The sequence below is a fragment of the Nyctereutes procyonoides genome, unplaced genomic scaffold, assembly GCF_905146905.1.
Source record: "Nyctereutes procyonoides isolate TBG_1078 unplaced genomic scaffold, NYPRO_anot_genome, whole genome shotgun sequence".
Taxonomy (NCBI): domain Eukaryota; kingdom Metazoa; phylum Chordata; class Mammalia; order Carnivora; family Canidae; genus Nyctereutes; species Nyctereutes procyonoides.
Window position 1 is genome coordinate 89,071,071 of NW_026575125.1, and position 24,521 is coordinate 89,095,591.

Genomic DNA, 24,521 nt, shown 5'->3' on the forward strand with positions numbered 1-24,521 from the left:
CTCTTTCTTCATCTCACCAGCTAATGCATTAGCTGCCAGGTGTTAGAGACAGTGCAGGTGCTCACACACCTCTGGCCAGTCCTTGAAAGTCTACTGCCTGTATACAGCATTATTAGGTGCTTGGCTTCTATTCCTTATCACATCCTCATAACCACCCCTTGGTGGAAGTGCTGTTAGCACCACTTTTTTTTTCTTTTTTTCACAGATGAAATGAAGCCTCGGTGAGGTTAGGTGACTTTACTGCCATCACACAGCTAGTAGGTAGTAAGGTGGGATTTGATCCAGCACTGTCTGATTCTAGAGTTCTCTCTCTTTCTACTAGGCTACATTACCTCCTGTAAGACAAGATAGAGTGTCCTCGAGAAGCTCACTACCTTCTGAGAGTTCTGTTTGATAGAAGGAGAGGGTTGGAATAGAAGAGTTCTGAGAAAAAGGTTTAGAGTCACATTATGGCTGGCCTTCTGTGGGAAAGTATAGGGAATATCATTATGCCAACAGTCTGAAGGGAAGGGATTGGAGGGGGAGGCACGGTAGCAGCCTGGGAACCTAGTCCCAAATTTGCCGAGTACAGGTTTTTGTTTGGCCAGTGTAGTGTATGTAAAATTTTTCAGTTTGGAATCTTAAGCGTGGCATACACTCTACCAGTTCATCTGAGGCCCTACCATGCCCAGTTTCCACCTGGTTTCACACGTTGACCTCACACCAGACCCCTGAAAGGTGTGTGCGTTTGCTAGCCCTCTCAGTGCCATGACACAACTGCCCAGTATCCGTGAAAACATGTTTGGACTCACTCATATATACAGGATAGACAGCCAAAGCATCGACTGGAGGGCAGCTTGGAAAAAATGTCACAAGAATCTTTGTTCTTATTATAATTATATTTCTAAGAATCTATTTGGAGGAATTAATCCAACAATGGCACAATGATGGGCAAGGCAGCATTTGTCTCCAACATGAAAAACTTAGAAGCCAGTGAATCATCCACAGTGTAGAATTAGTTAAATGGCAAGGTAGGTTTTCAGAGCATTTAATGTCACAGCCAAATGGAGATACAAGACCAAGAAACATCATAACTACAGAGTACATTGCAATCCTAATTTTTGTAAAAACGGGTGAATATACACATAGAACAATGAGTGGAAGGAGAGGAATCAAAATGATCATCTCTGGGCAGAAGGGCTGTGCAGATAATTGATGCTATTCTCTACCTTTCTGAAATTTTCCAAATTGACTATAATAAGCATGTATTGCTTTCATAATAAAAAAGGAACCCTGTACGAGTCATTAAGGGAAAAGAGAATATTTTGGTCATTCGGGTTTGAGAGATAATAGGGACTTGAACTTAGGTGGTAGCAGAGGAGATTGACGCAACAGACATCATTAAAAGCAACTCATTACAACTTGGGGACTCTGTGGGCAATGAAAGGTACAGAGAGTAAAAATAATCTCAAGGTTTCAAGCCTGAGTGATAGAGTGAACGGCAGTAACATTGACAGCAAAATCAGATCAATTATCTTTCTCAGAGATGGAAAAATGGCTTTTTTTTTCAATTTGCTGTCTAGAGGATAATACGTTGTCCCGATGAGTCAGAGAATTCTATAATTTAGCGAGGCGGATACACTGACAAGATGGACCACTAAAAGCATAAGATGTTTTTGTTTGTGGTGGTTGCAGACCATTAAATAAAATCAGAGTTTAAAACTGAAAGTATAATAAAAACACCAGACAGGGGAAAGGGTAATAGAACAAATGTTCATGTTTTCTTTTTAAGCAAATGAATAATCTTCTCTTCTCTACACGGCAGCAATCCTCACTCGGTTGAGCTGCAAATGCAGCAGAGACAAGCCTTTGACTTCGAGAATTATCGAATTAGGAAAGGAACATGGCTCTAGAGGTCATCCAGTGAGGTGGATGTCTCACATGTCGAATTACTGCCCTCTAACCGTGAACTCTTAAGATTCAACAATGCTAGCCCTACCCGCCCCCCATTTTCGAGGTAGGGACAGTGGGGGCCCCAGAGACATTTCTCAGGGACTGTCGTGGAGCAAGGTCACACAGAACCTGAACCGGAAGCCACGGTAGCCCAAAGTTTCTGTCTCCTCATCCTGAGAAATAGCCATGCCTTGTCTGAACACCCTTCTTTCCCCACTACACCATCCATGGCCGCTCTTTAAAAATACTTACTTAGGTGTGGCCACAAAGAAACAAAATCCTCTGTATAGTTTTCCTTAAGGTTTCTAGTGTTTTGACAGTGTTTTGTTTGTCACTATAGTAACATTGTGGCCAACAGCATTTCTTCCTGTGGCTTTGCTGCTTGCCTTTTCTTTGTGACTAATTCGGCTATGGGCCATGTCTGGGGGGCGGGGGGCTGTGTAGAGGGGATGGCTTCTCTGTATCTGCATTTCTGTTTCATCCATAAAAAAATATCTATTCTCCCCCCGCTTCTTGTAAACCAGTTATGTTCTCAGTACCATGCCAGTTTTACATTCCTGATTGGAAAATGGCTTTCTAACTGGGAGTTGACTTCCAGATACTGCTGAGTTGTTTCTTATCTTTTCTTTTTTTTCCACTTCAGTATGTATATTGAAAAACTAGGAAAAAAGAAAAAAGAGACTAGGAAACACAGAAAAAAGAAAAGAAAAACTAGGATCCCTTTCCTACAGAAGCAAAATAGCATGGCTGTACTTTAAAAATGACTCATTCCTTAATATCCTATAATACTCAGCCCATAGTACAATTTCTCCCCCTGTCCCAGGAGTCAGGAGACAGTTCAGTTGTGCCACCATTAGTGAGTTGAAGATTGAGCACTGTACTTAAGGTGATAACAGAGTGTCCCCTCCTGCCACTTTCTATTTATTTCCCCCCTTGCCACCTGAAGAGAGTCTGTGGCGCTAGGTTAGTGCCCTGTCAGCCCTTTAGCTCAGCTCTGTTAGCTAATGCTTCTGGTGCCAGTTGGTCTCCTTGACTGAATCAATAATTTCAGCAGGCATTCTGAAATGATTTTTTTCTCATCTGTCATCCAATCTACATTTATAAGCTGGCCCTTTTCTCTAAAGCACTGCTCTGACTCATTAACTCAGCTCTTTGGTGGTTCTGAAATTCTGTTTCTGCTAGGAAGGTAGATTCGTGTTTGATTCTTTCCCTTTAATTCTCAATTTTTAAAGTGAAGGGTTGGATCCATAGCCACCTTAAATGGTACCAAATTTGTCCCCTTCACACCACGTTCAGCTGGTTCTTCTTCTTTTTTTTTTTTTAACAAGTAAGCACTACACCCAACGTGGGGCTCGAACTCACAACCCCGAGATCAAGAGTTGCATGTGCTACTGGCTGAGCGAGCCAGGTGCCTCTCAACTGGTTCCTTTTCAAGCCACAATGATTTTAAGGCATGGCGAGCCCCAATTCATATTGTGTAACTTTCTGTTGTGGATGTTGATCCGAAGAAGACAGGGGCATGGAATCCATTGACTTGTATTCCTCCAAGAGGCCACCATTTCACACAGTGCTTAGGGGGCATGAAACCCACTCAGTTTCTATGGAAAATTCACTGTGGGAAATAACCAAATCGTGAAAGTATTCTTTTTTTTTTATGATAGTCAGAGAGAGAGAGAGAGAGAGAGAGAGAGAGAGAGGCAGAGACACAGGCAGAGGGAGAAGCAGGCCCCATGCACCGGGAGCCCAATGTGGGATTCGATCCCGGGTCTCCAGGATCGCGCCCTGGGCCAAAGGCAGGCGCCAAACCGCTGCGCCACCCAGGGATCCCTCGTGAAAGTATTCTTAAGTTGAGATTTGGTGTTCCATGAAACTTCAAAATTTTTTTATTTCTTTAAAATATAAAAGGTATAACATACTGCTTTTCTAGGATTGGATGACTAACAACTAAAAGCCTTCCAAACACTAATTTTTTTTTCTGTCATCTGTGGTGTTTTTCATCTTTGGCCATTATTCTATTGTTGATTACCTTGTTTTAAGAAGTTGGCAGTGTGAGAATTGGATTATGGACTGGTAATTTTGTGGATTTATTTTTTTTTCTGCAAGTAATTTTAAAAATAGACCGGCATATAATTCACAAAATTGAATAATAGGTCAGAGCATTTGTTCCTCTTTCTTACACAGAGATATTCATAGAAGCAGTCCTCAGGAAAAGGCCACAATGCTGATGATGAGTGAAAATGAGAGTAATCCAAGTTTTAGAAATGAAAAAAGGCAATTGAAAAAATTAATGTCTTCTTGGAAGCCATTTCTGCCGCAGTGTTCACCTCATTAAAATAGATTGTTTTTTTTTTTCCTGTCCACCACAGCTAACTATTGGGTCTAATAACTAGAAACCAACAAAGGTATAATCTTCAGCATGCATTTTTAAAAATTAAAATAGTTTTCTTTTTAAAGCAAAGTGTATTTATTACAGAGAAGTGAGAAATACAGATCACCAAAAGAGAAAAATAAAATCACTCTGCATCCTAATACCCAGACATAACCATCTTTGATGTTATGTGAACAACATAGAGAAATGGAGCTTTTAATGGCAAAAGGAATAACAGTGACAACAATAATAATACTTTGCACTTATGGAAATTTTGCTAAGTATCAGACACTTTTTTCAGCACTTCCTTGGTTAAGTGTTCCCCATCTTGCAGCTGTTGTTATCTCCAGGACACAGATACAGAAGGTGAGGTACCAGAGCAGGGAGTATGTGTAGCTTGCTCCAGATTATATTGCGAGGACAAAACAAAGCTAGGATCCAAACTTAACGAATAAGAGTCAGAGGTGAGCCCCGAACCCAGGCATCCTGAGTCTCCAGCCTAGACTCTGAGCTGACATATCGTATGATATGTTTTAATAAGATGGTCATATTTAATTTCATTTGAATTCAACGGGTAAGAAAGAAGCAGGTAGAACTAAAGGAATCTCTGAACTTTTGATAAATTATGAAATGAATTTTAATGATTATTGAAAAGGGCAATTTTTCCATATGTTCTCCCTGTCCCTCCCCATTTTTAAAGTTGTCCAGTATCTGCATTGTCAGTGCAGGTAACTATTCCCTACCATAGTGTCTCCCTTAGAGCCCCTGTTTGGTCTTAATTCTGTGTGAGTGTATATATTTGATGCTCACCAGCAGTCTTCATGGTCATGTCTGTCCAGTCACTTGAGTTGTTTGAAGCTTTAAAGGTTTTCTCAGGGAGAATTCATGGGACCAACATTTCCTGAATTATTTACACATTGATGGAGTTTGCTGCATTAATAATTGAAAGTCATTTTAGCCAGATATAAAATCCATGGCTCACATGTTCTTGCCTTGGGTACCTTAAATATGGCATCCACTTTCTTCTGAAACAAAATGTTGTCAAAGTCTGCTGACAGTATGATTTTCTCTCTGTATTAAAACACTTGGTCAAAAAAAAAAAAACCACTTGGTCTTGGGCACCTGGCTGATCTTGGGCACCTGGCTGGCTCAGTCAGTGGAGTGTGTGACTCTTGATCTCGGGGTCGTGAGTTTGGGTCCTATGTTGGGTGTAGAGCGTACATAAAAAAACAAACACTTGATGTTTTCTGTCTGATTGTCAAAAGCTTTTTTTTCTTCCAAGTCCAATAATTTTACCAGAATATGTCTTGGTGGTGTTGGTCATCCTGGCTTGATTTTCTGAGGAATGTGCTGTACCCTTTTAGTATGTAGTCTCCGGTGTTTTTCTCTTTTTAATTTCAGTACAAATGTCTTGACTTCTAGATTTTAATTATTCTGTTCTCTTGTGTGTATTTGTCACATCCTCTTGAATGATTTTTATCCACCTTCATTTTTAAAGATTGTAAAAAATGTATTTATTTTACAGAGTGTGTGTACCTTTGTGCATGTGCATGAGAGGGGGTGGGGCAGAGGGAGAGAGAACTAGAGAATCTCCAGCAGACTCTCTGCTGTGTGTGGAACCCAACAGGGGGCTTGATCCCAGGACCCTGAGATCATGACCTGAGCCGAAATCAAGAGTTGACTACTCAACTGACTGAACCACCCAGGTGCCTCTTTTTTTTTTTTTTAAAGAGCTTTTAAAAGTAATCTCTACACCCACCATGGGTCTCAAATTTACAACCCCGAGATCAAGAGTTGCATGCTCTACCGACTGAACCAGCCAGGTACCCCCCATTTTTTTTTATAAAAAAAATTCTTTTCATCATCTGTTTCTCAAGGTATTATCTGTTATGTTTATTTACCCCTGTGTTGTGTTCCTTTTAGCTTAATCTTCATTTCTACAATGATTTTCTTTTACTTCTCATTCTTTCCTGAGATTTATCCTGCCATTCCTGAGGTATCATTATTCTAAATTTTTACATTCTTTCATAGGATGTACATTTTTTAAAAATATCATGTAACTTTTTCTTAATATAGTTTAGCTAGTTTTGAACTATTGGACTATAATTTTCTGTATTTCGAGGGGTCTTGTATGTTTTAATTCTGCAAGGATTTTATTCTCTTGCTTATTTTTACATGAAACTGTTTCCCTGGGTTTTTAGAAGGAAAATCGATTTAAGATAGTTCCCCTCCCCTCCCCACCCCTCCCAATTTCATGGCTCTGGAATTCCATCTTCTATTATTTTTGACCACTATTCAAAGTGTCATGAATTTCTTACTGAAATCTCCTGGCATTGCCTGTCTGCCTCCTCTCTTTTCATCTGGCCTTTCTCTCTGATCTCTCTTGTCTCTGTCTGGGTCAGTGTGGAGTCTTTGTGCCCCAGTTGCTCCTCGGAGTGGGCCTTTGCCCTGGAAGGGAGCTTTGGATGATTTTGAGAGTTTGTGCGGCTCAGGCAGCTCCCAGGCTATTCTGCGGGCTCCTCGCCCCTGGTCACTATATGGAAAGGCAAACCCCTGCCAGTCTGTGTTGTTCTTCATAAATTAGCTTGCTGAGGTTTGAGCTATTATAGAGTTCTCAGATCTCTCCTATGCCCTGCTGGTTCCCTCGCCAGACTCCTCCATAACTAATTTCATTGTGGTCTTGTAGCTGTCTCTGATTTGTCCCACCCGTTCGTATTTCAGGGTTTGTTGGGGAATCATTGTGATCCAGTTTTGTTGTAGATTGTGTCTGTGGATTTGGGTTTTGCTTTCCTACCTACCCTAGTTACCTTTCCTACTTGTGTTTTTTATGGTGGCATTTGGGGACATTTAAAAACTGCTGCCAGCCACTACCTTCTGCCCAGGATTCCTCTGTAAACTACAGACCGTGGGCCACATCTTGTCTACTGCTTGCTTGTCTACAGCCTGCAAGCTAAGAATGGTTTTTATGCGTTTAAGTAGTTGAAAAGATCTAAAGAAAACTATTATGTCATGACATGTGAAAATTATTTGAAATTCAAATTTCAGTATCAAGTTTTGTTGGAACACAAGCCATGCCTGTTCATTTACATGTTATCTATGGCTGTTTTCATGCTGTAACAGCAGAATGAGTTTTGGAGACAGAGACTCAGCTGAAAATATTTATTATCTGGCCATTGACAGAAAAAGTTTGCCAACCCTGGTCCTATAGTATACTTCTTACTGGCTAACTAGTAAGTATTCCATTGTGTGAATATATCATAATGTACTGAACCAAGTCCCTATTATTGGGCATTTAGAGGAATTCTAAATTTCATTATTACAGGCATCATTTCACAACTATATTGGCATATATATTTTATTATTTTGGAGGGATATATTGTTACAGGTAAGATTGCTGGATCAAAGGAGATTATACTTTTTAAACTCTGATTAATATTGACGAATTGTCATCCAGAAAGGATATACAGGCTAAATATCTATTAAGGACACTGAGCCAATAAATTACAGTGCATTCATGCAATGAAATATACAGAGGGTAAAGAAAATGCGGTAGCTCAATTTTACTGACACATAAAAATACGTAATATATGCTGTTAAACTAAACACCCTGGTTACAGATGTAGAGTATGAGTCCTTCATTTTAAGGAAAGGGGGCAATAGGATACATACTTTTAAATTTTTCACGAGAAGCAGAGATGACAAGTAGGTTGTACCAACTTATACACCCAGCCATAGGATGTCTGAATGGTGGTTTTACCATGCTTTTGTCAGTGTGAGGGTATCTAATTTTTTTTTTATTTTTTGCCAATTGACAGATGAGAAAAGGGCATCTTGTTTTCATTTTATATATCAACTTTTGTATTGTTTTGTATGTTCATGGGCTCAAATTAAATTTTTTTGTGAATTTCTTGTTCATTGTCCATTTCTTTTTCCCTGCTATATGCATGTTTTGGAAACTTGGTAGTTTGTAATGCTCTTTTTATCTGTTGGTTATTAATCCTTTGGCTTGTCCATTTGCCTTGGTATGGTATTTAGGGTGATTAGTGATGGTTTTTGCTGTTTATGCATTCAGATCTTCCTGTATTTTTTGTGTGTAGGAAGACTTTTCCTGACTCAGATTTATGTACTTTTGCACAATATATTTTTCTAGTACGTATTTGATTTTGGTTTTTACATTTAGGTCTTGAGTCCATCGGGAATTTATGCATGTGGGCCATCGAGTAGGGTTTAACTTTATTTTCCAAATGGTTAGCCAGTTGTCTCAGTGCCATTTATTGAATAAGCCATTATTTCAAGGTTATGTAATTTTTTTCAGACTGCCTTTTATTAGATCATGTGCATTTCACATTTTCAAAAGTCAGGTTTGTTGATTTGATTTATGTAAAATACAATTGAGTCTTTTTAAGTGTATAGTTGCAGCTGTAGCAAATGTGTGCAGTTGTGTAGCTACCACTCACTCTAGTCAAGATCTGGAACATTTTTATCTTCCTCCAGAAAGTTCCCTCATGCCCCTTTATAGTAGTCATCCTCCTCACCTCTGACCTTATACCCTTGCAGCCACTGATCTGTATTCTAGACCTAGATTTTTGCTTTTTCCAGAATGTGACACAAATACATAGACTTTTGAGTCTGGCTTATTTCACTTGGCATGGTACATTTAAGAGACATCTGTGTTGCATATTATCAGTAGTTCATTTCTTTTCACTGCTGAGCAACATTCCCTGATACAGCCATGCCACAATTTATTTAACCATTTACTTGTTCAAGGACAGTGGACTTGTTTCTAGTTTGGGGCTTTTATGAAGAAAGCTACCATAAACATTCACGGAGGGGTCTTTCTGTGGACATATTTCCATTTCTCATGGGTAAATACCTGAGAGTGGGATTACTGGGTCATGAATAAGTGTATATTTCATTTTATAAGGAACCATCCAACTGTTTTCCATAGTGGCTGTAGGATTTTGCATTTCCACCAACATTATATGAGAGACCCAGTTACTCTGCATCTTTGTCAGCACTTGAAATTGTCAGAATTTTTTATTTTAGCCAATCCACTAGGAGTATGAGGTTAAATTGTTTAGAATAATTTAGCTGTTTTAAGCAGTGTTCGACTCATCCCTGCACATGCTTTCTAAGACTGGATGCTCCTGACCTGCTCAGTCCAGCTTTAATCGTACAGCCCAAGGCAGCTGAAGAGTCACCATTGCTCTTGTTTCTGTTTTTCTGCTTTCTGTTTCCTTTCTGAGGCTTCGAGAACCAAAAAACATCAGAGCAGAGACGGAGCTTAGAAGTAATCTAGTGGAGGGGTGGCAAACTTTACCTGTAAAGAGCCACATTCTTGACTTCCCAAGCCATTCGGTCATAGTCATGGCAACTCACCTCTGCTGTTGTAGCATGAAAGCAGCCACAGACAACACAGAGACAGACACGTGGCCATTTTCCAATAAAACTTTATTTACCAAAACAGGCCACCTGCTGGATCCAGCCCTGTCAGGGCAGTTTGCTGATCCCTGGTTTAGTCTAGCAACTTTATTTTACAGATGAGGAGACTGAGCTCAGGTTCCACCCTTTCTCTTGATTTATAAGTAAAGAAGGCAAAGACCAAAATATTGGCTTTCACCGTTAAGAGACATGCTTACATTGAGTTCAAGATGAGCTTACCTTTAAACTCATGATTCCAGATTCTAGCAAATGATGTCACATGAAACTATCAATATACGATCTTTCAAAAGTTTTAACTGCAACTAAGACTTTTGGGGACATTTTATATATTGCCATTGACCTCCCTGCTGGTTACTTTTTGAGGCTATTATATCTCTGGAGCAATGGGCAAATTTGAGTAGCAAGAAAAATAAAGGTAGTAACGTTTAAGTAAGAAAAGCACCACCACCCTTTTATTCGTCCTCAAAAGACTTTGTTTCCAGTTTTGGAGATATCCAAACTTCTCTCTTGAGATGGCTGTCAAACATCATGTAACAATCCCATGCTTCCCACCCCCCCCTTCCCTGCCCTGCTCTGAATGTTAATTCCTGATTGTTTTGTTTCATGAATTGCTCAAATAGATAATTCTTAAGTCAAAAAAAAAAAAAAGCAAACCCCAAACTGTAACAGGAAAACATACACTTATGGTTCCATGCACGCAAACCTAAAAATAAGCACTGGCTGTGATTCCTCAGGGAGAGAACATTGTTTAAAAGAGTCATCTTATGTGTGTGTGTGTGTTTTCCTCCCTTCCAGCACTGGAAGAAGTATGACATCTATGAGAAGCAAACGAAAGAAGAAACTGACTCAGTAGTGCTGATTGAAAACCTGAAGAAAGCCTCTCAGTGATGGGGATAACTTATTTTAGCCTTCAGCATGACCTTGTAAAGATTCATCCCATTCTGCGTTTGTGATCGGGGGAACTCCTTCAATGGAAACTAGAACTACTGGGCCATTTAAAAACAGGCAGCTCAGAAGAGCCACGATTGTTATGTTGAGTCGTGCACTGAGAAACTAAACACAAGGGGCTCCTTGGTGAAGAGAGGGGAATCATTGTTGTTGAATTATAAAAGCAGACATCCCTTGCGAAGACTTCAAAAGAGGGGACAAAGCAGCCAGCAATGATGGCGGTAGAGTTAATCTTATCAAGAGTTGGGACAACTTCTGAGGGATCTGTGCCTGCTTTGTATTCTTTGTGTCAAACAATACCAACACATTTTATTTGTTGTGTGAAACTCATTTTGGGTGCAGTTGCTAATGCCAAACTTGAGTCACAGAGAACATCTAGCAAATGAAATTGGTAAAAAATCTATTATCTGTTGTTTAGGATCTCATTGAGGAATGTTTGCGGCTCTTAAAACTTTTAGCAGTCTGGAATCATCCACCCCTTGAGCAGCAATTTTCTCCGCTTTGAAAGGCCCAGACATCAGTGTTGGCCATGAGAGATGACACTTAAGGAAACAGCAGAGGCAGCTCCTTTACCTTTCAAAGCTGCGGCAGGCTTTTCGGGGCAGTGGAGGTAGAAAGACCTGTTGGGTATGAGAGTTTGAACCCCACACCATCTCCCACAATGGGTCATGTCTTCTTAATCTCTGCCGATCAGATATTCACCAGGTGTCCCTGTGCTCAGCCCCTGGCTGTGAGGCACCACTCGAAGGGTTTGACAGTCCTGTGGAGACTCCTCTGTTCTTACCATTTAATCTCCACCGGTCATTTGCCAGACCCTGGTTCCCACACCCAGTCTCGCCCCTGTCGCATTCTCCCACATTCCTGTCAGTGTGTCTTTCCCCCAGTTCATCAGAAATTAGAATTTAAAGCTGCTCAGAACACCTAGAGGGGCAGGGAGTAATTTGCATCTCAGGTAAAGTGTGAGGAGACAAACAATGACTGATTTTTGCATATTTGTAACTTCTGCGTGAGTCTGCATTTCTTTGAAGGTTTTCAGCATTTACTAATTATGCATTTTCTAAACTGAAAGGAGGTATTATCATCACTTAAAACTTCGCTGTTTGCTTCAGAAAAGAATAGTTATGTCTTCCCCCTTTCCCTTACAGTCACAACTGGTTATGAATAGGTTCTGCTTCTTTATATGGATAGCATCTGCGGCTCCAACATTTGTATTCATTTTTTTTTTTTGCATACTAAGTTAGGGTTCCATTCTCACCCAGCCCTACACCATACCCACAGAGGTGTTCCCTCCGCTCCTCCACCTTCCTCCAAATTTAAAGAAGTGTGGAAGTGAGAGGCTAACCTCCCCTGCCCCCCACTCTCTCTCCTCATGTGCACCGACTCAGATTCCTGGTAGGAACTTAAAAACTTGATACCGCAAGTTCTCCAGACACTCACCCATTACTTGGCAATCAGATGCTGCCACTTGCAACTCCTGCTCTTAGGGGAAGGGAGGAGGTCAGAGATGCCTGCTATCCAGAGGTTTGGGCGGAAGTGGCCACCTGCTTGCATCGCAGTGGAGGAGTGTGCCCTGGCTTTTCTGAGGAAATTTCATGGCAAGGGAAGAGATCAACGTGTTTCCTCCCGTCCTTTTTTTTTTTTTTTTTTTTTTTTTAGGTCAGATTGAGACCTAAAAAAGGGAGACAGGCAGAGTAGATGTCCCAGTTTGTTCTCTGGTTCTCTAAAAAGAACGTTTGGTTTTCCTGTGTAGGGATAAGATTATTTCCTAGTCAAGTCTTTTTTTCATTCTGGAAAGCAAAACACCTAAACGCCTCACCCAAAGCCAATTTTCCTGGCATCCTATTTGGATGACAATGGGAAGGGGGGAATGCTTTGGTATTACGATTAACCAGGGGACTGCAGATGGTGACAGTCACAGCCCGGGAGTAGGGAGATTGCATTTTGTTTCTGTTCTCTGCTTTAAGCTGCAAGATAGTTGAGGGAAAAGGGCAGTGAGTTAGGGAATACCTATGGCTGTTCTATAATTGCTGAGAAGTGATCTCCAGGCTTTGGGAGCTCTTGGGAACCTGAGTACATCAGTGGAATTTCCCTCCCCTGTGGGAAACTCGTAGGTTCATTTGCTATGTTACTCCTAAACTGTATGGATTTTTTTTTCTCCACATACCTAAGTAAACCCACTGTAAGGATGGTCATTCTTATTCTTTCATTCAGATAAGTTTTTCCTTTATCTGGGCACTGAAGGGATATGCAAAACAATGTTAACAATATTTTTGGTAATGCCTTCAACTAGGGATCATTTTGTTTAACTTCTTATAGGAAAGCTTGAGTGAAATAAATATTGTCTTTTTGTATGTCACCCACATGTTTTCCTTTGGTCTTACTTTGGGGGGCAGAATGCTAATGAGGGGTGGGTGGTGGAAAAATTGGAGCTAAAAGAATAAATGTTGTGGGGAAAAAAAACCCAACCATCCAGGATGGCCATTTTATCTTACAGTCATTTCTCATAAGCTTCTCTGCTGTTCTTGGTCCACCTGTGTTTTCTGATAAGAGCATGCACTGGGTTTAGTATCAACACTGTCAGTGCAAGCAGGACCTAAAAGGGACGTAGGTATTTGATGAATCGTGGTTCTGATAATTAAGGGAAATGCACTATGGGGCTGGCGCTGCACCAGGGTGAGAGGCGGGGGGCGGGTGGGGGCTCCCCACACTGCACACACCTGCCTCCCAGGTCCCCAGGCGCAGCTGAGGCCGCACCACTGGGCTGGTGGCTGTGAGGGGCTCCGCCCGTCCTCCTTCAACCAAGGGCCAGAAAAGCACATCATTACCAAGGACAAGAAGGGGGGGGCCATTTCTGCCAGCTGATGCAAGTCTTCGTTCCCACATACCTGCTGGTTTGGGTGTTCCCAGTGAAGGAGCGTCACCCAGACATGGATGCGTCCCTGCAGAGCAGCACGTCACCGGAGTCCAGGGCGTGACCTTCATCAAGAGTGGCTCTGGCATGTTGCCAACGATGTCATCCTGCCCCAGGAAGAGAATGTCTGTCATCAACCTGATTGTGACCCCCAACCAGTGGCAGGAAACGTATGGGAAAAGAAAAAGAAATACAAGTGTGTGTGCATACTCTTCAGGAGGCTGTCATGGTATATACATGGCAGGGGGACCCCGGGTTAGGAGTTAATCACATGAGAAGGTTGGGTGCGAGACTGATCATCAGTTTTCAACAGCTGTCCTCTTAAGAGATGGTCATGTGGTTTAATATTTTCTATAACTACAGCAAAATGGGTTGAATGTCATGGAGGGGTTTTCTTTTCCTCATTCATGTTAAAAAGAAAACCACAGGCCCAAAATGGTGTCACTTACCCAAACTTAATAAACTAGTAAACCAAGACTTAATACCTAAACTAACTGTAGTTTCAACCTCCCAGAGTGTAACCTTTAACTCGTCAACATGGAATTTCCTGGTCAGCGCTGGAAATTTTACTGATAGACCCTTTCCGTTCCTCTTAGGAGAGTGACCTTGTTTAAAACAATGGATTCCTTGCTGATAATTTCCTTTTTTCCACTCCCTCTCTTGGTTTGTTTGGTTTTTTTTAGAGGGAAAGTGGGAGAGGGGAAGAATGAGAGGGAGAGGGAATCTGAAATCTGACTATGTGGAGCTCCATCTCATAACCCTGAGATCATGACCTGAGCTGAAATCAAGAGTTCGGTGCTTAACCAGCTGAGCCACTTAGGTTCCACACCCTCTCTACCTTTAAAAGCCTTTTCTTTTCTGTGGCTCTTTGGAACTCCTCTCTACTTGATAGATGAGATATTGCTCTATTCATGAGTCAATTAATAAAGCCAGTTAGATCTTTAAAATTTACTTGGTTGAATTTTTATTATTTAACAGTGTTAAGCTCTCCGAGTGGGTCTTTAGCCAGACCACAGAATTACCCTGAATCTTTACAAGAGCCAAACCCTAGGGAGTGGGTAGGGGCTGCTGATCTCAGAGAGATTATTTCTGGAACTATCTAGAATGATCCAAGAAGATTCCAGAAATCTGTTTCCGGGTAAGTATAGTTGTGTTTTTAATAAGAAAGCTTTGCTGCTTTACATCAATACACTGAGTATTATGACAGAAAACATTTGAGTACAGACACTCAAGGTTGTATATCTATATGAGATCTGTGGAAAACAAATTTTTGTAGTCATAAACATGTTCACCTTGTCTCAGAGGAGCCAGAATGAAGTATATTTGATTTCCAGAATAATTTACCACTTTGTCATTTCCATGAAGTCCTGCTCTTTTACAAGCATGACTTTGTGCTCACTGAGTAACACATTATGCTGTTAGAGTTATTAGTAGTTTTAGAAGAAAGAAAGGAAACATTTATTTCAGAGACTCTTCTTTAAAACCATGATGATTAGATCAAAAACAAGTATTTTGTGGTGTGTGAATACTCTGGCTAAATCTTGGCATGCTTTTGCTTTAAGCAAGGGAGGAGTTTTATTGTCACTTGGATTTTTTATATCAATCCCCAGATATTTTTTATATCAATCCCCAAGATCATTTCTTCCTTAAGGTTCGTTGGCCTTTAACTGTCTTTCCTAATGGTCACACTATTAGTTTACTATTAGCAACAGGAAAATATTTCATTGCTAGCTTTCAACATTTATTAAGTATAAATATTACATAAACAGAGAAAATAGTTATTAAGTGGCTACCAGGTGCCAAGTTCTTTGGATTATTTCACTAAATTCCCATGTGAGTCCCATGAAGATAGGTGGCATTATTATATTCATTTTACATATGAAGAAACTGAGATATAAAATGATTGAGTTGGGGGTGTCCGGGTGGCTCACCCGGTTAAGTGTCTGCCTTTGGCTTGGGTCATAGTCTCGGGGTCCTGAAATGGAGCACCATGTTGGGCTCCCTGCTCAGCGAGGAGTCTGTTTCTCCCTCTCCCTCTGCCCCTCCCCCTGCTCATGCTCTCTCCCTCTCACTCTCTCTTTCCCAAATAAATAAAATCTTAAAAAAATAGAATGGGTTGTATATGCAAGATCACACAGCTAGTAAAGGAGACAGAATTGGAAACCAAGTCAGCCTGACATTAGAGCCTGTATTAGAAGGCCAGTGATATGTTTACTTGTCATAGGAAGAAAGCTACCTAAAGAAGAAACATTTTATTTCAAATTGTTGTCAAATTGCTTATCAAACAGAAGCTATTTGAGAATTTCAACCATTTAGGTGAGCTTTTTACAGCTTTTCAGATTTATTTGGGCATTCATTCATCAGTGTGCTTTGCACAGGGCAAAGTAACCTAGATTAGAATTCAGGAGTTCCAAATGACCTTGGGCAGGCATTTCTTCCTGTTTGCATCTGCTTCCCTATCTATAAGATGAAAATGTTAGACTTAGCAATTTTTCATTCCGTGCAAAGTTCATAACACTGGCCATAAGTTGTAGAACTCATTCAGAAGTGAGGATCTTTGCTACAAACACTAGCAATACCATGGGCAGGTACCTTCCTTTCTATGGGCATCAGTGTTGTCATCTGTAAAATGGGGAGATTGGACTAGATTAGCTCTATTCTGACTTCCACAAAAACTAAGATAATGACTTGTTTTGCATATCAAGAAAATGCATTTACAGTCACCTACTGTTGCTACAGGAAGTAGCTAGCTATGAGCAGTAACTGCCAAAAATAAGCAGAGTGGCTCCTTTAATACAATGGTAAGAACAGAGGAATTGATAGATTGGATGAGCCCTGTTGTCCATCCAAATCAGATTTTTCACATGGGCCCAGCCATGATTATGCCTAACAACTATTCCTTACCCTGCCTTGCAGATCTTAGGTCATTTTGTCTAGAAACACACGCAAAAATGGATTTTGTATAATATAGATTGCTTGTATAATGATATTTGATATATTAGCTAAAATAGAGTCCTTTCGAATTCAATACTTGCACATATGGTCATTGAATTTAACCTTTTGTTTTAATTTGCTCAAAATAAAACATGTACATAATGTATAAAGTTGAAGAACACCACAGAGTTTATACAAAACAGCGGTCCCCTGCCCCACCACTCCTGACCCCTGATTCCTGCTCCCAGAAAAGATGCCCTCACCCTATCCCTGGGACCTGTAAAAACGTTGTTACGTTGTTACGTGGCAAAAGGGACTTTGCAGATGGGATTAAGATTATAGATCTTAAAATGGGGAGATTATCCTGGATTATCCAGGTCGCCCAATCTAATCACTTGAGTCCTTAAAAGCAGAGAAATTTCTCTGGCTGAAAATGGAAGAGGAGGACAGATTTGAAGCACCGAAAGGACTCAAAGTTCTGTTGCCAATTTGAGGATGGAAGAGGTCATTAGAAACTGTTATAAGGAACTGGATCCTGACAACAACATAAACGAGCCTGGCAGTAGATTCTCCCCTCTAGCGTCTCCGGATAGGAGCCCAGGCTGGCCAACTACATGACTTCAGCCTTATGAGACCTCCAAGCAGAAAATTCAATCATACTTTGTTGGACTTCTGACCTACAGAAGTGTGAGCTAATAAATGTGTGTTGTTTTAAACTGCTTTAACATTTTTCGCTGGTTCTTTTGGTATATAACTCTTCTGACTAACACCCTAACAATAATATTTCCTATTTTTATTTAGGTTTAGAAACTACCTATTTCTGAATTTCTGCTATGAAAGATGAGGATCTAGCTTTCTTATATGTCCCCAACACAGACATACACACACATACACACACGTGTGCGCACACACACCTACCCCACATGCACTTACATTTCTGCAAATACAAAAAAATTGGGGTTAAAATATTCAATATTGGGGCGCCTGGGTGGCTCAGTGGTTGAGTATCTGCCTTTGGCTCAGATCATTATCCCAGGGCCCTGGGATCGAGTCCCGCATCAGGCTCCCTGCATGGAGCCTGCTTCTCCCTCTGCCTGTGTCTCTGCCTCTCTCTCTCTCTGTGTGTGTCTTTCTCATGAGTAAATAAATAAAATCTTTAAAAACAAAACAAAATATTCAATATTTGCATTATACTGTATAATCGTTGCACACAGTTGACCCACGTAGAGTATCATTAAGTTGTATTTCCTTTATCTTGTCTTCCCTTTATTGTCTCTTTTTTGATTCAGTTTGTTTTTCTATGTACCTGTCATGAGTTCAGCCCCAAACTCGCTGACAAAACCACAAAACCCCATTCAGCATGGTCACATATCATATGCATAATTGACGAGTTCCATTTCTTTTTCTTGGAGACAACCCTCCTGCAGTTTGCTTGCTTCCTGATCCATTCTGTATGTTTGCCTTCAAGGCCCACCCCCCACCTGTCATCCGGGGAGCTCCCTTTGCTTCTCTTCTTTGATGGACTCTGCTCCCCACATTTCAGGTGGTCCTCTTTCTTGCTTGACACCCTGGCATTGCGGGATTACACCCTGTGATAACTTCCTTAGAATGATTGTGAGGGATGTAATTTTGAATAAAACCCTTCTGTGTCTGAATATAGCTTCACATATAATTAAAACTAGCCTTTGGTGAAGAACTCCTAATTAGAAACAATTTCCCTTCAGAATTTTGAAGACTGTATTCCACTATATTCTTGCTTCTAGTGTTGCTTTTGAAAAGTCTGATTCGTTTATTAATTTCTGGTTTTCTAGGTGTAACTCTTCTTTACCTGTAAGCCTTAAAAGTTTTCTTTGGGTCTCTAGTTTTTTAAAATTTAACAATGGCATGCCTTCTTGAGTAGCTCCTTCCATTTACTGGGGCTGGGCTCTTATGAGCCCTTTCAATCTAAAAACTCATCCTTCATGTTTGAGACTTCACCTTGGATTATTTCTCACATGATCATGATTCTATTTTTTTTATTTCTACAACTATTATTTGGATATTGGGTGTCCTGGATGAATTCTTTAATTTTCAGATCTGTCTCTCCTGTTCCACTTAATTATCTTTGAGTTCTACTTTTGGGAAAGAGCCTCATTTTTTTTTAAATCTGCAATAGGCTAAGAGAACCTATTTCAAACTTTATTGTGAGGTTTCGAAATACCATAGAAAGGGAACTTTAATAAACAGTAGCTTATGAAACACATACCATTATTTTTGCACTAATTCCTTCTCCATTTTTTAAAAAAGATTTTAAGTAATCTCAGGATGCCTGGGTGGCTCAGGGTTTGAGACTCTGCCTTTGGCTCAGGGCATGGTCCTAGGGTCCTGGGATCGAGTCCTGCATCAGGCTCCCTGCATGGAGCCTGCTTCTTCCTCTGCCTATGTCTCTGCCTCTCTCTCTGTTTCTCATGAATAAATAAATAAAATCTTAAAAAATATATATTTTAAGTAATCTCTATATCCAATGTGGGCTCAAACTTACTTGCAGGCTCTACCAACTAAGCCAGCCAGGCGCCCCTCCTGTACCCTTATATGAAAATAATAATCCTGGTGGCAGTGATGTATCTTGCTTTTACAATACCGTGTTATGCTATTTACCTTCATTGTACTGAACTGATAGTGACATGACATTTTCCAATTGCACTGTTGTTAGAAAAAGACTTCGACGTTTGAATCTCAGGATGTTAGAATCTTAACTTTTTTATGCTTCTAAAAACACTTAAAATCAAAAGTAGTTTTTAAAAGATTTATCTGAGAGAGAGAGAGAGAGAGAGAGAAAGGGAGGGGGAGGGGAGAGGCAGAGGGAGAGAATCCTCAAGCAGACTCCCCACTGAGCACTGAGCCCGACATGGGACTCGATCTCACAACCCCAAGATTATGACCTGAGCCAAAACCAAGCATTGGTTGCCTAACCGACTGAGCCACCTATGTGCCCCAGGTCAAAAGTAATTTTTCTGTCTTTCCTTCTTTCTTCCTCTCTCTCTCCTTGTCTCCCTCCATCCCTCCCTTTCCTTCCCTCCTTCCATCCCCTGGAGTAGATGAAAACTGGGGAAAAAATGCTAGATAGCTGTTTCTGGCAGTACAATAGGTTGTTTGGAGCCCACACTATTTTCTCAAGATGAGAGTGCAGGGTAAACCTCTAATATTTGAGGATTAATGTGTACCCTGACACACAGCCCAAAATAAGGCTGGTCAGAACCTAGGGCCACTGAGGAAGCTAGCAGACAATTGACAAACCTCACCCCCAAGGGGAGGCCTGGGTTTGCTGTGAGCTTCACACCCAAGAGCTGCCTTGCCTGCTCATAGGGGCCCCTTGGAGACCTGAACTAGAATTATAGAGGAAGAAGGCACATAAGCCAGGAACAGTCTAAGCTTGCCTTATTTATTTTTTTAAAAAATATTTTATTTATTTATTTCAGAGAGAGAGAGAGAGAAAGCACACACAGAAGTTGGGGGGAAAGGCAGAGGAAAAGGGAGAAGCAGACTCCCCGCTGAGCAGGGAGCCCGAAGTGGGGCTCCATCCCAGGACCTTGGGATCACGACCTGAGCCAAAGGCAGATGCCTAATCGACTGAGCCACCCAGGTGCCCATTGCCTTCTCTGTTGATGTGATCATTTTCCTTTGAGAGTGATATTAAAACTATATGACATGGGCACCAACCAGTCAGGTCTGACACCAGCTGTAATCTCTTGGTAGAGTCAGATTAGCATGTAAGGATACCGAACTCAGCAGCTATGTATTGAGCACCCACCATGTGCCTGTGCTTTCTGTTTCATTGTTTCTTAGAGTTTACAGTAGGGATGGATATTTATTTCATCTAGCAAACCAGTTCTGCCTGGAGACACCATTTTAAGGACGATTTTGAGATTGAGTTTGGGCTCAGTAGAAAGACCGCTGAAATCTACTAGTGATGCCTCTCATTAGAGTACTGATGGGGGAATGACTTGAAGAATTTGTGCCACATGGTTGCATCCTGGGCTAAGGAATGGAGGGAGATCGATCTATCATCTATCTATCTATTATATAATGCATAATCTTCTAGGCAGAGTGTGAAAAATCAGAGCTGTAAACGGACGCCCAAAAGAAATGCTGTAAATAAGGAGGGGAAAGAATCATGTGCACCTTGGAGGGTGAGTACAATCTGAACAGATTAGAAAAAGGGGGCATTCTTGTCCTGGGAGCAGTTTGAGCAAAGTCACTGATGGTGGTAGCAAGAATGGATTGTAGGAGGAAGATGATAGAAATAAACAGATGAGGTAGGAGCTTAGTTGAGAGGTGGTGAGGCTCTCCTGTGCCAAGGAAAATTCGAGAAGACAGCTCAGATGTGAAATATTTTAGCGGTGGACTCACCAGGACTTGACGAATGGATGGGAGAGATCCAAGATGCTATAGAGAAGCAAAGGCTCGAGCAGGGGCAAGGGACGGGGTGGACGGGAAATGTGAATTCTGTGTTGGACATGTGGACTATGGCTTGTTGGAGAAAACCATTGGGTCATGATTTCCACCAGGTCGGAGGGCACTCGAGTGGCAATGAGAGGAAAGCAACTTCAAGGGTCAGGGCTGCAGGAGCCAGCACCCAAGGAAAGACCAATGGGGTCACTCCCAGAAGACACATTGCAAGCCTCTTGGCACAGGTGAAGAGACTCCAAATCTGAGCCTGCCACAGGGCAGTCACGCGATGGCAGCAAGAAGGCAAGGCAGAGCACTTGCCAGCAACTCACCGCTCAAGAGTAACACGCTGCTGCCATCTGGGGGCTGCGTGGAGAAATGGTAATGGCAGCTCTGTGATTGCCCCTTGGTGAGAGGGGACATGATTTTGGAGCCACCAAGACCTCTCCTCTCAAACACTTTTTAGAGTTCTTCCCTGAAGTCTTTTTAGGCTGGCTCAGTTTCTCTGTCCCCAGTGAAGCACACTATGGGGGCACGTGTTCTGTAGTATCCTTTTTTTCCAGAAGGGTTTAACCCTTGACAGCAGACTACTTCCGGTCAGCTATGGCATACTAGCGCCGAATTGAGAGCTTTCCTGCTGCTGCTGCTGCTGCTGCTGCTGCTGCTGCTGCTGCTGCTGCATGTACCTACTGACCGAAGTTCTCTGACTGGGACCACAGCTCTCTGCTGGACCCACCGAATCCCTTGTTTTGATCGAGTCACTGGTTCGCTTTGACTTTTGATACTAGAACATCCTCTTTTGTGCCTCCAGGGGCACCACTTACTCATTGATGTTTTCTTTTGCCAGCCTCCGTTTCAGGAGTGGAACTGGGTCTTCATCTTTTTGTTCATTCATTCGACATTTATTGAGTGGCTACCGTGCTAAGCTGAAGCTACATTGGGGAAAAAAAGAGATGCAGCCCCTCCAAAAGTTGCATGACAGTCTAACTGTAAAGACAGGAAACAATCATATGGAATGTGACTGTTCCTCTGAGTGAAAGATTGTAATGATGCAGTGAGAGCAGTTAACGGGAATCCGACCATATCTTGAAGGGTAGCAAAAACTTTTCTGAGGATGTGGGAGTTAAGTTGAAATTTGAAGAGTTAGTAGGAATTAGCCAGGAGGTAACTATGCTGAAAAATATGAAATCCACCAGGCTTGGGAAAGGAGCTATTGTCCTGGTTCCTTTGCCTTCTGGGATGGTAGTGCAATAGGGAGCTTCAACAGCTTTATACAGACGGTCTCTAGGAGAATCTGGAATCTGGAATCAGCATGTCAATTACAGTGAAAAGTTTGTGTCTAAAATAAAAATAATAATTACAACAATAACAATCAGAAAATCAGGAAACAGTAATATAGAACCAGGGGGGCCTGGATGGTGTGGTCAGTTAAGCGTCTGACTCTTGGTTTTGGCTTAGGTTGTGATCTCAGGGTTGTGAGATTGAGCCCCTCATTGGGCTCTCTTCTCAGTGCAGTCTGCTTAAGACTCTTTCTCCCTCTCCCTCTGGCCCTCTCCGGTGCACGATCTCTCTCTTTCAAATAAATAAATAAAATCTTTAAAGAAAGAAATATAGAACAACAACAACAAAATTAACCCCCCAAACTCTGAATTAGCTTGCCCTATTTTAGAAAAGAATACATATTAAGTAGATAAAGGAATACTAATATTCTCAAAGTCTTGAAGTATTATGTTTCATTTTCTTTCACTTATTTTTCTTTTCTAAGAATTGATCTAATTTAAAAAATCTTTACATATACTCATTTGAACTGGAACATACTGCCTTAAATATTCTAGCGCATTGGATCTGAACCAATGCAAGATATCAAAAATCCACTTGGACTTCAGATTCCTCATCAGTAAATCAGGGATAATAATAGGAGCTGCATCCTGGGGTTCTTTAGAGACATAATGATTTAACACTTGATGAAGCACTTTAAACCAGTGCCTGGTCCATCGTAAGCACATACTACATGTTAGTTTTATTATTTCGGCGCTGACCTGTTTGTAGAACATGTCAGAGGAAAGACTATCAGGCTGATAGAACATCGAGGTTGTTTTGACACCACGCCATGGAAAACACTGGCTACTCTAGCTGCACAAAGGGCCAACCCTGACACTAGAAATGCTAAGTGGAAAAAAAGAAGCTGATAATGTTGCATGTAAATCACCTCGTTTGCAGAGATGCACACAGAGAGCTTCCATTGTAGCTCATGGTCATAAGGGCTCCTCTCTTTCCTCGTTTCTGACAGGTGATCTAGTCTCCACCTAAATACCTCCAGCAACAGGGAGTTCTCTGCTGTTGGAGAGAGACCATTTAGTCCTCTGAGAGTCCGGTCTAATTTTTTAGATCAATCTTCACATTCCATAATCAAAAATCATCTTCCTTGTATATCTATCTACCTGTTCGTCCTTCTACCCTGGGGAACCAAACAGAACAAAAAAGTTTCCTACACAACTGGCAAAATTGGAAAAAGAACTGTAGATTGCTCTTGTGTATCATTGTTGAAAGTCCTGAATTTGATAACTGTGCTGTGGTTATCTATGACACTGTCCTTGTCCTTGGAAATTGCCCACTGAAAGATGAAGGAGAAAAGTGGAGTGATATATACAATGGTTCTGCAAATGGTGCAGAGAGAACATTAATATATAGTAGTGAGAGTCCCAAAATATTCAAAATTGGTGGGACCAGGATAGATGGTCTAGGAAGATTCTTTGTAGTAGTCTTTTTTAAAAAAATATTTTATTATTTATTTATTTATTTATTTATTCATTTATTTATTTAGAGATTAGAGAGAGGGTGAGCAGGGGGAGGGACAGAGGGAGAGAGAGATAATCTCTAGCAGACTCTGCCCTGAGCACAGAGGCCACCTCGGGACTCCACCCCAAGGCCCTGACATCATGACCTGAGCTGAAATTAAGAGCTGGATGCTTAACCGACTGAGCCATCCAGGCACCCCTCTTTGTAGTATTCTTGCAACTGTTCTGTCACTTTGAAATTATTTCAAAAGATAAAGTTAATAAAATATCCTCCCTCTTCCATATGATAGCTCTTCAAAGGTTTGAGAACAATTACCAAATTTATTTGATTCTACTTTGCTCTCTCACTCACTTGTTGGTTGGTTCGTTTGTTCATTCTTGGACAAACACTGATGAAGCATCTGCTTTGGGCCAGGCCCAGTGCTGGGCACTGTAGGTAGAGCAGAGAAGATAGTCCATTCCATCTACTGTCATGGAGCGTAGGGACACAGGGAAGCCCCAAGGTAATCAACAAGCAGTTCTATTCTTTCTACTTGTGAAAGAATTACAAAGGAAGAATGGAGGTGGTGGTATGAGGGTGCCTGCCAGAAGGTTCTGAACCTAGCAAATGGCCCCAGCATCTAGGGTTGTAGAGATGTGGAGGGCAGGAAGCCAGAGAGATTAGCGCTCCTTTATGAAAAAATCTGTTGGCCGAGGGGAAGGATTTCTGGGTCCAGGTGAGCAGCTTCGGACAAGCATTTGACAAGTTGTCCCATCTGCT

The 24,521-nt window shown here is 41.3% G+C and overlaps 1 protein-coding gene across 1 annotated transcript in view; it reads left to right on the forward strand.

The window, feature by feature from the left end:
- IL13RA1 (interleukin 13 receptor subunit alpha 1) overlaps positions 1-13,046 on the forward strand; it is a 53,892-nt gene extending 40,846 nt beyond the window's left edge. Inside the window, exon 11 of the mRNA XM_055338756.1 lies at positions 10,538-13,046. Within this exon, the coding sequence (XP_055194731.1) occupies positions 10,538-10,630 (93 nt within the window). The 3' untranslated portion in view covers positions 10,631-13,046. The remainder of the gene's footprint in view (positions 1-10,537) is intronic.
- Positions 13,047-24,521: the final 11,475 nt, after the last annotated feature.